Genomic DNA, 13278 nt, shown 5'->3' on the forward strand with positions numbered 1-13278 from the left:
GGGTGCCGGTCATACCGGTGGGCAGGGGGTGCCACAGCGAAAACCCTCCCCCGACAAGAGCGAGACGGGCTGTTGGTTTCTCTCTTTTAATAACGTTATATACAGTGAGAACATCAAGGTGAGGCCAGGGCCGAGCTCCTCTCCCCCAACTCCCTCACTGTGCGAAACTCGACACTTGAAGGAGTACCCTGTACAGCAAGTGCTCCTGAGAGTCCTGAGGAAAAAATACAACATCTTGATTTCGCTCTTCAGCTGAAAATCCCTTTTCTGGCGTCTGCTTTGGATTTCTTCGCCTGGGTTGGTGGTAGAACTGTCCTCACCGAGGTTTCAAACCACTCTGGCACTTTCCTCTTACTAGGGAGTAACCTCTGGAAGAAGAAAATAAGAGTAAGGCGACAATGTACAGGCTTAAATGCACAACTTAACTCCTCTATAATTGTGTTTTTCAGTGGACATCAACTCTAGCAGAAGGCTTATGTCTACCTTAAATGCAACACTTGAACTGAGGGACTAGAATTCAAGACATAGCAACGGGACCCAAAAGAATCCAGCAGCAACTGTCAAGATTTACCACTCCCTGGGCAGTAAAAATGGTTTTGCTACCTTTAAGACAACAGTATGCTGACCTTCTCAATTCACCTTTAAAATTAACACCCAAACACCCTAAACCAACCTCAACTGTCGAGACAATCAATCTAGGTAGTGGGTGTAGCTCTGCTATGTGACCCGGGAAGAAACACATCCTCCAACAGGGGAGGAAAGCAGATGCTTCAAACTGGTGATCTATCGGCCATCCCCACTACTTAAGAAAAAGCGACTTTTTCAGGATGACTTATTTACAGCTGGGAGAAAGGCTGATGTAAGCACTGGAGCAAGAAGTGTGTACACACCACCTGAGCATACATGAAGCACAAGGGGGCCAAGACAACATTACCCTGATCTTCTTTTGTTCCTGTGTGACAATAAAGGATCTTGACTCAGGTTTTGGTAAGTGCTGGAACAACACATCTATCACCATCAACCAGAAAGATGTTATAACGTGCACTTCAAATAAGATAGCTGCTGTGCTAGACCATTAATAACCCTTTTTCTGCATCATATTTTGCACTCACATCAATACACAACTTGAAATTGAGTTGTACAAAAGGTAGTGCACATCAGAGCCACATAAGTTCCTTTAGACAAAAAGGTCTATGTAGTATGCTCATACAATTTTTGCTTTTATGAACAGCAGAGTAAAAATCTTGAATAGGATCAGCATACTATTTCACACAACCCTACACCCAGGAGACAAATGGAGCCAAACATTCTCTTAAGGTGCTTGAGGCACCTGCCACTAGGTGGCTGACAAGATGCACTAGAGAAGAAAAACGGGGCAGCAGGCTGATAATGTGAGAGAGGGGAAATACTCGGGCATAGCAAAGGCAGTTGAAGCCTGCGCACTGTCACTGCATCAAGGATATTAACAGAAGAAGTCGGCTGGGAACCCCAGCAGAAGCTCGGTTATAGTTTGTTAATATGATCAACACCCAAATCATCACATCTGCTCTTGGTGCCATTAGCAATCTCACCTTTGGCTCAGAGTCAGAAGACAGTTCCTCCTCCTGGGGACTTGGGGCACGCCGATGAATCGGTGTGCTGAGCTTCGGGCAACCTGCTGCTCCTCTGCTACCTGGCTGGTTGTCATCTGCACCCTCTGCGGGCTTTCCATGGGACAGCAAAAGAACTAGCTGTTACGTGTGTCATCACAGCACTAAAGCCAGATTCAATGCAAAGGCTGTGTCTTGGAGGTTGTGTTATTTGTTTGGATTTAAGCAAATAAGTCTAATTATATATCAAGTTCAGCATCTCTGCTTAATGCCATCACTATCTATTTGTTAAACATCCGTTTCACCACAGTAAAATTGGGATAAGTGCATCCAATTCAACACTAGGGAACTGGAACTTGTGCTCAGGCATATTTCTGAAATGGATAAGAACACCATTTCCATCCCCAAGGCTCCATCTGGAGTTCATGGCTCTGAATTCAAAATACTTCGAACACCAGTGCTGTTTTCAAACCTGTTTTTACAGCAAAGGTGTCCGTCAAAAATGGTGCAGAGGTATTAACTTCTGATTTCTATACAATGCCTGTCAGTCGGAGGTTGGAACAGCCAAGCCGATATTTTTTGATTAACTACATGCCAGTGTTATTGAGAGTATTGCTAAAAGCGAGGCTATTGCATGCTTCATTAGAGTAAGAACATCTGTTTACCAAAGCTGAAGGCACCACTTGCAGATGGGTTTTCTCTGCTCCTTCTTTCCATGTTGGTTTGATCAAATCACCCTGTAAAAGTAAAGTTGTTAAAATCCAAGAATGTTCATTAGCAGACTTAAAAGCTGCTACAGGGAATTATTAGAATTATCTCCTCCAAGAGAAATGAAGACAAAACTGATTAGCAGTCTACTCATTTGTACAAAATTATTTCGGTTTCTAATAGCATGTCATTTCTGTTATTAGCTCCAGCAGCTAACAGCAGCAGAGAAAAAGTGTAATTAGAGCTCACACAATTGGGACCATCAGGAGTTCAACTTTAAAAGCAAGGGTGAGGCACCGATATTGCAGAAACAAAACAACACTCAGGGATGCAAGGAAATAAATCTAGCAAAATGAAAAGGTTTGAAAACTTGTTTGAGCCACAGTTCAAGAAATCCATCCCAAACCCTGTGGATAAAAGACATGAAATCCTAGTACAGGTAGCAGAAAGATTTAGTCTGGAGTTTTCACTTGCCATTCCTACCAGCAGCCATTCAGTGCTGAGTCGCCTTTTTGTACAAGGTGCTGAACTGGGATCTCGGAGCCACCGAGCAGCCAGCCAAGGGCTTAGAAAACTCACTTGGCCTTTCACAAGCAGCAACAAAAAGATCCTTATTTCCTGCGATTTCTGCCAATGAGTCAGACTTATGGCATGACACTTCACTTATCATGGCTACATCCAGCAGCTTGAGCAACCTACGTAAGACAGTTCTGGCAAGTATTGCCTCTGGCTTCTTCACTTTCAACTGTTTTGCTAATTTTAGAGCTTTCTGCACAGTAAAATAATCACTTTTTCAACATCAGGTTGGTGATCAGCCACCAATACGCGCAAGCACAGCAAGGACTTTGTGGCCATGAAGGATCCAGCTTAGCAAAGGTTTTTGTACTGGGGAGAACTTGAAATTTTTGCTTGTCCCTCCACTGGCCCATCTACTGTAAAATTCAAGATTTTACAACGGACCTTTTGCATCCACATCCTGCAGGGCTGCACAAACAGCAGAAACCATTCACGTCTCCTCTAAGGCCACTTTTAAGGCCAGTTATGATGATCTACAGTGGTGGACCATCATGTGCCTGATCTTCCTAGGCTACATGTCCAGGACTTAGGGGAGCGCTAAGCTCACAGTCCCACATGGGAAAAGATCAACTCGGGTACTGTGTTTAAGAAATGACAGCTGGACAGCAGAAGGGACAGTCCCCCTTGTAAATCAATACTTTGTAAGGGGAACTCTTGGGTTCTGCTCCGAGTATTACTTTCAGAGGAGATGGAGGCAGTCCTACTCAAAGCTGATTGAAAGAATTTGTCAAGATGAGGCACAAAGCACTGCAGGAACCAGCAACAAGGTAGCAGGGCTTTTCACCTGCTCCTACCATCACAAAATGAGTTTTAATCTTTCTTTTACTAACCTCTCTTCTATTCCACAAGGCATCTTCCCTGCTTGGTTGATCTGCTCCTCGTTTTTCCTGCTGCCCATCTGACCACACCAACATCCTTTTGGCACCTGATCCATCCTGTGACTTCTTTCTATTTTTCTCCAATAACGCAATAGTCATCTTGATGAGATACAATTCAATGTTTGCAGGAACAAGTTTTCTAATTGCTTGAATTTTAGTGGTGTCTTGAAAAAACAAATTTCAATATTGTTGCTTAATGATCTTGCCCCTTATTCAGTTTTCTTATATTCTAAAAACCCATCAGTTGTCCCTCATTAAATCATAGGATAGTTTAAATGGAATAGAATTTAATAAGGCACATGAACTTGACTCAGAAGCAGATTGTGAGCTGATGGGATCAATCTCCACCTTATTCATGCTCACACAAACTTACTCTCCACTAATTTCATCTACAGCATCAGAACCACCTAACTTGCATGTCCTTTCAACCATCTTCCCTTAACAAGAAGGCTACATTAGCTGAGGCTGAAAGGCCTCTCTGCACTCTTGACTATAGTGTCATGCCAGCCCTCTGCTCCAGAGTGGCACTAAACTCTTGAGAGCGCCATCTGAGAGTCTGGTTGAACCTCAAACCACTGTCGAGAAAATGCATTAACCTGCAACAGGACAAGAGCATCCAAGCTAGCAGGACTGCCAGCTGTGCCAACTTGAGAATTAAACCACTACGGTGACTGAACTACCAGCCCCTCACAGAACCACATGGTTGTCCTAAGCTCACAATTGTCTCCTTTTACAAGATAATCTTGGAGAAAAAAAAAAAAGCAATCACCCAGGAGTTGCCATGTTTTGTGCTGCCACAGCCACTGGCCTTCCAGAAACGACAGGTTCTAGCTTAAGAAGCAGCTCAGCTGTCAGTTTATTCCCTTCATCTGAATGTCACTGTCACAAGAAGCTTCAGACGAGGGCTGCGATACTCACCCGAGTCAATGGGAGGATTACAGATAACATCAGCAATGATCTGTTGAACTTGAGGAGTCAAACCTGCTCGCTCCAGGTTGACAGGGTAGCCAGCTTTCATCGCCTCTAAGAGGTGAGTGCCAACCTCTGAAAGAGGCAGAGATCTGCTCTCACTTATAGTGCTCTAGAGAAACAAAGGCAGAAGGAATTGAGATGGATGAAGTGTCTGAAATACAACTGGCAGCCTCCTCAGAGAAAAGCTTACCACAGAGAGATTTTTATCTTGGAACAGGACGTATGTGACAGGCTCTGAGGGAGAAAGGGCTCGAGTAGGCTTCCAGGGAGATGCTTCTTTGTGATCTTCAGTTCCCGACGTGAGGAATGTGTCAGTCTAAGTGAGATAGAGAGGACTTAGAAAAATACCCCAGTGACAACCAGTTGAACACCCTCCTATTATTTCAATTTACCTTTAAGAATAACATAGTCGTTAATTGCTATTTAAGTTGGTTTTGACCCTAAGTCCATATTAAAATAGAAAAAACAAAAACCCACCAAGCAACAAAATAACAAAAAGCCCAACAAACCAAAATGAGGCAAAGACAGAATACAGATGAACAGCCACATACTCAAATTTTAGTAAAAGAAATATGGAATTGTTCAAGGGACTTTAAAAAAAGACAACTATAAACAAGTGCCCAGGTCAACACAAATTCTTAGGTGTTGCTCATTACATAAAAAATGATTCCATCAGAATAAAATGTTTTTCAGCCTGCATCTTAGCATGGACAATTCCATTTGCTCATAATGGGTTTATAATAAAAAAGACAACAACAAACAAAATAAAGAAAACCAAAGAAGCCCCACCCAAACCAGCAATACTTCTGGTTCTCTTGCCTATATAATAGCTTTCTCTTAACCAGAACATGACTTGACAGTCTTGAGACATTACAAAAAAAAGAAGTATTGCTGCTCTGTTTCTTAGCCCATATAAATCCAATTAAACTGTAGATTTACATCGACATTAAGATCCCCAAAGCAAAAATACTTTCTAGTTCCTCTAATTCCCTGCTGCACGGCTCCTCTCTACTGCCTGATGGGGAGCCACTCTACAGAATATTACAGACAGAATAAAGTCAACTAGAGGACAACCAGCAGTAAATCTAAGCTCTTCTGCCAGACTCCTAAGATGAAACTCGGACAAATCAAAGCCCTGCTCTTCAAGTCTACTGAGTCGATAAACCACAGTGAAGGAAAACTTACCCTACCTTTAGCCTTCTGCTGCAAGTCACAAGAACTAACTGCAAGCTCTCACTAATGCAGCACCTATTGGACGCTGAGCATGGTCAGAGAGGTGTCTAGGTGGTCAAGATGACCACATCTGGAACATCTGCCAGGTCCCCGTGTCATTTTCTAATAGCACATTCAGATTTGGCAGGTCTAACTGTATGCAAGGCTAGGAAGTTGCACTGCCATGCTTACATGGAATAGCTGTGGAAAGGACAACTTCTACAGGAGAAATCTGACAGCTGCAGAACAAATCACACATTTAAGGCTCTTGCAAAGTAGCAGACACTTCAGTAAGTTATACCTGCAAACCATTCTCTTTGCAGAAGTCCTTAATTTCAGCCAGGAGAGGGATCAACATGGCCGATTTTGCTTCAGGTACACCATCAATTCTCCTCACATTCTCAACAGTGGTAGGCCTAATTTAGGATCAGTAAGAAAAGGTCAGGACAAGTCTTATGCCAATGCTTTAAAACATCAAGGATCTGCAAATGACACACATTTGGACTAAACATCTATTAGTCAAAATTTGCAAGTGTTATTACTGTGCCCTCAGCATCTCAGCAACTAAGTTGACTGTTTGTGCTTCTGACCCACGAAGCTTAACCACAGCAAAACTTTCAAGTGTCATGCTTAATCCTTGGGAGGTTCGCTTCACCGCATAAATGTTCATTTACTTTTTACCTCCCAAAAACATATAAATCCAGAGCTCTTCCACTGAATAACACCACACATTCCAGAAATAGCACTCTAAAATGCATCTCGGTAGCTAGGGAAGGCACTTGAACTGCATTAGCAACTGAGCTGCCCCACAATTGCCTCCCATACAATTAAAATTTTTTTTTCTGCTCTTGGTAGCTGAGAGCAACACTAAGTTGTGCTTATTTTCACACTACAAAGCTACCCATGCAAGGTAAGGGACAGCTCCTGACCTGTAGATGACCCTCAGAAGGAGAAGGCCAAACCAGTACAAACAGATGGGATAGCAGCGGATAGAAAAGCAAGGTTTAGTAGAAAACACAAACCTTGTGCCCCGTGACTGGTCAACCTGACAGGAACTTTGGATACCAACATGGGTAAAGTTTAATTAGGTTTTTTCCATTTGTTTCAAGAATAACCAGCATGAAGAACTAAGTTTAACATCAATTATCTCATTAGCCTGATCCTCAAGAGCTGCTCTGCTACCCACAAGGCGTACTCCCCCAACAAAAGCAGCAAAGAGATTTGTACTCAGCTTGCAACCTTCCCAATCCGTACAGCCCGCACGCACGCTGGCTTTACCTTTTTCGGGCCATCTCCACCAGGACCTTATTGGTTGCCAAGACAGCTGGAGGAACTGACTTCTCATTAGCCACCTTCTGTCTAGAAGCCAGCAACTTGCCATAGAGAGCAGTCTGTGAACAAGAGAGCCAACTTGTCACAAAGCAGCTCTAGATCACTCACGTAGGTAGAATTATTGAGAGAGCAAGCAATAAATCATCTTTCCACTAATGTATGAAAAACCTGTAATCCATTAATCCACCTCAACATGATTTAAATACTCTTCTAGTACTTTGATTCCCGATATTTTTGTCATTAAGAGCTGCCCAAGACAGCTACTCTAACACAGGATTATGCAAGTTGTCTGCCATTGACAGATATCCTCCCTCTTCCAAAACAAACACACAAAAAACCCCCCCCACCTTACCTCTAGTTCTTTTTCTCGGGAAGAAACAACAGGCTCTTGAGGCTTCAAAGGAGAAGACTTTGTGGATGAGTGTCCTGCAAGACTAAAAGAAAATAATTACTAAGTGTGAAACCAGCCCTTTGTTAGATGAATTTATTCAAGAACTCTGCACACGGCTATGGTAGAGCAGCAATCTGTTTTATTTTATGGGGTTTTTTTGCTTCCTCTGACAGCACCATCAGACTACAGTCTGGCACACTGTGCAAGCACTGCAGCCATACAGGACTTAAGCTGGCCAGGGCAGAAGCTGAAGCATCCCTAACATAACAGAATTTCTTTGTGTCTGATCCTGTAATTTAAAAAAAGAGCCTCTTCCTGCATGAAGCTCAAGGAGATGAAACAGTAGTTGGGTGAAAAAAAATCCCAAACCTACCCACTGATATCCCAGGAACAGCTTAATTCCCATATTGTTAACAACAGGTTTTTCCATGTACTTGTCCTTCATGACATGATTCTGACAATATCCTATGAGAGACATCTTACCTCCGCTCCCTCCCCCAGCTGATGACTCTAATCCAGGTCAAAAAGAGCCAATAAATTCAAAAGCATCAGTGACAAGGACACAGCTGCTGTGCTGGAAGCAGAATTTGCTGATGTGAGCTCTAGGCGTGTCTGCTTAGAGAGCAGCACCACAGCTACCAGTCCAGGGGCTGATTTCCTTTAGGACATTAACCCCCAATTAGACTGCTAGGAGCGTAGTGCAGTATCTGTTAGCAGACAAACTGGATTAAAAGCACCCTTTCTCCAGCAAGGTGTGAAATAAGAGGTGTTTGGGATTGCTGTTGCCCCTCAAATGGTTTTCCTTCACATGCCTACAGTGGCTATTATTCAGCTCAAGTGATGCACTGTATTTTTCTGTCACCTGCCAGGACCCGGCTGCTTGTCTGAATGAGGAATCCAACTGCACAGAGACGCAAAGCGGGTTTAGTCTGAAGCACCACAGAAGCCAGGGAAGCAAAGTGCTTAGTTTGCGTTTCGCAGGAGCTCATTTTATTTCTTTTGACCCGAGGGAGCCTCAACTCCATCTCCTCCCAGACTAGTAATACCAACAAGCAAGTTGGTACTTCAGCACTTAAAGCTTGCTTTGCCTGTGACACTACACTTACACACAATTTGTCAAATATAGTAGAGCCATTAAGTGTAGTAACAGTGCCATGTTTTGAAATATAATGCAGTGTATGCGTCGTTACAAGTAGTAGTTGTCCTTTTCCTTTTAATATATCATTTTCACATAGGAAAACACTGTTTGTGAAGTATCATCCTACAAACAGCATCCTTATTAACGCTCTCAAAACCTGTTAACTCTGGATTTCAAATATTGTACCTGTCATGCACGTTACTCCTTCTTGGAGGTGTTTTACCTTTTCTTTCTGGTGACAACATATCATATAGAGTCATCTAAAAAGAACAACACAGATAAATGCCGATTTATCAGCCTTTCCACTCAAGCTGCTGTCAGCAGCAAAATGCTCATTTGTGACACAATTATACACTAGCAAGTTATTTTTTTCATCCCAACAAGGATGAACCACAGAGGGGCAAAGGAGTTGTACTCATACTGACCTGCTTGACTGGTGACTGCGCTGTTCCTTTAGCGTCTGGGGAGCGCTGTGTGGTGAACGCACGTGAAGGTCTACTGCTGTAACAGAATTAATTCTACATTAATCACACCAGACCAAGTCATTTGTACAACGGCACTGCCATTTGGATTGTTTAGCAAAATGCTAAGGTCTTCTTATTTCAACTTGGTAGAGGGATACATTAAGAAATCTAGAAGTTGAATTTTTTTTTCATTATTAGAATCAACCCTTTTTAATGAAAACTATGGAGGATCTGTTCATACTAAAACTTTAACAAAGAAGAGTAATATAGAAGTTGATGTTTTTTCCATTATTAGAATCAACCCTTTTAAATGAAAACTATGTGGGATCTGTTCATACTAAAACTTTAACAAAGAATATGAATGTCTTCTTACAAAACAAAGGTAAACAGGAGACAAAACTGAAATTTTAGTGGCAAATCTTGCAAAACAAAGGTAACAGGAGACAAAACTGAAATTTTAGTGGCAATACTTATAAAAGATGCCATTTTCAAGCTCCCATTACTGGAGAAAAACAGGTATCAATTTTGTGGTTTGTACAAGCATACAACCACTGCTATTGCATATTGCTTAATAAGCTTTTCTTTTCCTTAAGAGCTGCAGACAGTACTGAATCCAACACACAGAACACTGGAATGCAAATTGGCACTTTTTAATTATCCTCTTAATTTATTTTTTAGCAATGCTAAAACAATCTGGACACCAGAACAGGAGTTTTTTTCTAATACTTCTTGTCATATAGTACTGAACCCAACACACAGTAGAACACTGGAATGCAAATTGGCACTTTTTAATTATCCTCTTAATTTATTTTTTAGCAATGCTAAAACAATCTGGACACCAGAACAGGAGTTTTTTTCTAATACTTCTTGTCATATCCATCCCCAGTTGATCATCTTTCACTACCAAAGAGTTGGTCAGAATTAGTGTTTGTGAAGATTTCATCAACACTGTTTACTAAATACAACTAGAAGCTAAAAAACTTCATATGCAATTTCCTTGGAGCTATATACTTGGATACGAAATACCTGACCACAACTCCACTTCCATAGACATGCTCACCATCACAACAGGACACAGTTAAAATTGCCTAAGAAATACAGACAACCTATTACCCATTTCTGTAGAATCAATTCTTGTTACAATAAAAGCTTTTCCCTTTCCCTCTCAGCTTAAATATTGTGAAAAAGTAGGTCAAGTGCATAACTGGAAAAACAAGTTGTTAGCTGCTCTATTTTAAGTCTCACTGTTTAGAAAGAAGATAAATCCTGATTATTTTTTTTCCCCTATTTCTCACCTTTAGCTGATCACTTTCTTCATGAGGATGCACTGCCACAACATGCTCTCTTTCTGACTGGTTTTGGTAGTTTCTCCCAACTACAGTTTCCCACTAGGCACCCCAGCTCCACAAACCATCAGCTCCACGGAAGACCTCACTGATAAGGCATTACCAGACTTTTGCATGGAACAATATGCAACCTGTTCATTCTGGCACTCCCACTGACATTTTTTTCTATTATAACACTACCTAAAGAAAATCTTCAGTTCAATAATCAAGTGCCAAAGCCACCTGTCCAGCCAAGCCACCTTCAGACTCAGGCTTCAGAAACTGATGATTTAAGGTTCAATTAATAAAAAATTAATAAAAGAGTGCTCAAGTTACTCTAATTACCTTTTAGGAGGTCTCTCGAGATAGAGATCTTCGCTGGAATGTAACAGAAGACTAGGACTTGAGGTACCTTGAGCTTTTGACAGCCAGCTTCTACCCTGTAAGAAATAATCTATATGGCTTAGCTATAGATGACTCGGAGAAACTTGCGATAGGCAATTTCACACCAAAATCTACCTTTGGCGTAAGGACACACATGGTTGTAAATCTGTTTCGCTCCGTGGCTTCTTTGAGGAACCCTTCCATTATCAGCTGTCTGCAGAGCGATTTCCACCAGTTCTCCGGCCAGTCTTTGCCAGTACCAAAGAGAGGGTGTGTTCTGTATCTCTCTGGTAAGCGTTGAGAAGTCTGAAATTATTGAAAGAATTGGTCAGACCTCTCCAGTCCCCGGAGAAGAATGTTTCCAATACAACCAGTCAACCAAAAAGACCTGAGATGCAAGCAGCATGTCCTCAAGTACATTCCTCCACAACAAGAGAGCTTCAGAAGAACTTCACAGATAAGTCATGAGCCAAAATAATTTTAATTGAGTTTACATAACACCCATCACAATTACCACACCTACAGCACCTCAACGATGAGTGCATAAATGATGTCTCCTTGTCACCTAAGAGCAGTTTCGCCTCTACTGACCTAATCCATTCATGCACTTTCTGTCAAGGCAGAGACAAGATCATGACTTAATTTTGTAGGAAGACCCCAGACAAAGCTACACCTACATTGCAAAACTGTCAAAATATGGAAGGGATTATTGCAACAATCCAGCCATCAGCATCCTCAAACAAAGCAGTCTTGTGCAGCAAGCACTCAGCCAGTTCAGGCCAATCTTACACTGCTTAAGTTGCAACAGAAGCAGTTATCTGGTCTGTTTTCAACAACAAACAGCCTAAAGAAGTTAAAATAAACTGACAAGTCCTGGTTGAATTCCAGGATGGGGGCACAACGCTAGAATCAAGCTCACTACAGATGTCTGCTCTACTCCTCATATGACCTTCAGAGCAAAGTGGGTTTTCTTTGTTTTAACAAGTGGTTGATTTGCTCACCTCTGAAAAACAGCTCAGACTGGAAAAAAAAAAATATTACTAGCTCCCATTTGCTGGGTTCTCCCCCACCCCTAAACTCAGAGCCTAAAGGAATGTCAAGTAGCTGAAGCCTCTTTCACAAGGCAAGAAAACTTGCCACAAATCTGCCAAGTTCATAACTGGACTGAAATAGCCAAGTAACATGGGATTAAGCATTACAAGCGTCTAAGGAAGATAAGTTTCTGTTGGTTACTAGCATATGAAATAAACGGGAGAACAGTCTTCAGAGCCTCTTATTTGTAGGCTTGCTGAATCCCTCTCCACTGGAGAAACTACATGGTCAAACCAATAATTTTTTTTAATATTTTGGGACGTGCATGTATACACACCAATCCTATTCTCCAGCAAGCGAATGAGTATTTACACTCATCTGCAATTCTGGTTAGATCAAGACATCCCATGCAAGGGGATGGCAGAAGAGCAGGGGAGTGAGAGTGGTGGAAGCTCACCTTTCCCATTTACAGGGTTGGTCATTTACACAGATTTCCCCAATTCCTGTCAGTACTTCTACCAGAATCCCTTCACTGTAGGCACTATGCCAACACAGAGCATTTATCCCCAATAATACAGTTTTCCTTATAAGGGAAAACAGAACAGGCTGATATGGAGGAGAAGCCCATTGAAAGAAATCCAGGACAGGCATCAGCCAGCACACAGTGCTGAGGCTCCATACCCGAGCTCCAGAGATCACAGTAAGGAGTGATCAGGAGAATTACCGAAAACTGAGGACCCACTCTCCTCCACGCAGTCAGAGGAGCGGCAGAAAGCTGGACTTAAAGACTCCAAGAAGGAGGGACTCAACTTGCTGCCACGTGCAACCGGGGCACAAAGCTCCGAGGGTGAACACTATAGAAGCACTCAGGCTGGAAAAGACCCCTGGGATCATTGAGGTCAACCACTAACCCTGCTCTGCAAAGCTCACCTTGAAACCATATCCCCCAACACCACATCTAAATGACCTTTAAACGCAACCAGGGATGGTGACTCAACCACTTGCCCAGGCAGCCTATTCCAATGTTTGACTGCACTTGCTGTCGAAAGTGTTTTTCCCTGTTGCCCCATCTAAACCTACCCTGCTGCAGTTAGAAACCATTCCCTCTTCTTCTATTACCTGCAAGAAGAGGCCAGCACCAACCTCTCTACAAACTCCCTGCAGGTAGTTGTAGAGAATGAGGTCTCCCCTCAGCCTCCTCTTCCTCAAACTCAGTCCCAGCTTCTTCCATTGCTCTTCATAAGATTTATTCTCTAGGCCCTTCACCAGCTTCTTCC

The 13278-nt window shown here is 42.3% G+C and overlaps 1 protein-coding gene across 1 annotated transcript in view; it reads right to left on the minus strand.

The window, feature by feature from the left end:
- Nucleotides 1-248: 248 nt before the first annotated feature.
- The window catches only part of WRN (Werner syndrome, RecQ helicase-like), a gene marked incomplete at its 5' end in the record, with an annotated part of 30623 nt that continues 17593 nt past the window's right edge, over nucleotides 249-13278 (minus strand). Inside the window, 13 exons of the mRNA XM_009867142.1 lie at nucleotides 249-368; nucleotides 1572-1703; nucleotides 2255-2326; nucleotides 3704-3915; nucleotides 4670-4832; nucleotides 4914-5039; nucleotides 6237-6351; nucleotides 7214-7326; nucleotides 7620-7701; nucleotides 8983-9056; nucleotides 9222-9297; nucleotides 10931-11025; nucleotides 11105-11275. Coding sequence (XP_009865444.1) covers nucleotides 249-368; nucleotides 1572-1703; nucleotides 2255-2326; nucleotides 3704-3915; nucleotides 4670-4832; nucleotides 4914-5039; nucleotides 6237-6351; nucleotides 7214-7326; nucleotides 7620-7701; nucleotides 8983-9056; nucleotides 9222-9297; nucleotides 10931-11025; nucleotides 11105-11275 — 1551 coding nt within the window. The remainder of the gene's footprint in view (nucleotides 369-1571; nucleotides 1704-2254; nucleotides 2327-3703; nucleotides 3916-4669; nucleotides 4833-4913; nucleotides 5040-6236; nucleotides 6352-7213; nucleotides 7327-7619; nucleotides 7702-8982; nucleotides 9057-9221; nucleotides 9298-10930; nucleotides 11026-11104; nucleotides 11276-13278) is intronic.

This window comes from Apaloderma vittatum, unplaced genomic scaffold (genome assembly GCF_000703405.1).
Source record: "Apaloderma vittatum isolate BGI_N311 unplaced genomic scaffold, ASM70340v1 scaffold15583, whole genome shotgun sequence".
In the NCBI taxonomy this organism is placed as follows: domain Eukaryota; kingdom Metazoa; phylum Chordata; class Aves; order Trogoniformes; family Trogonidae; genus Apaloderma; species Apaloderma vittatum.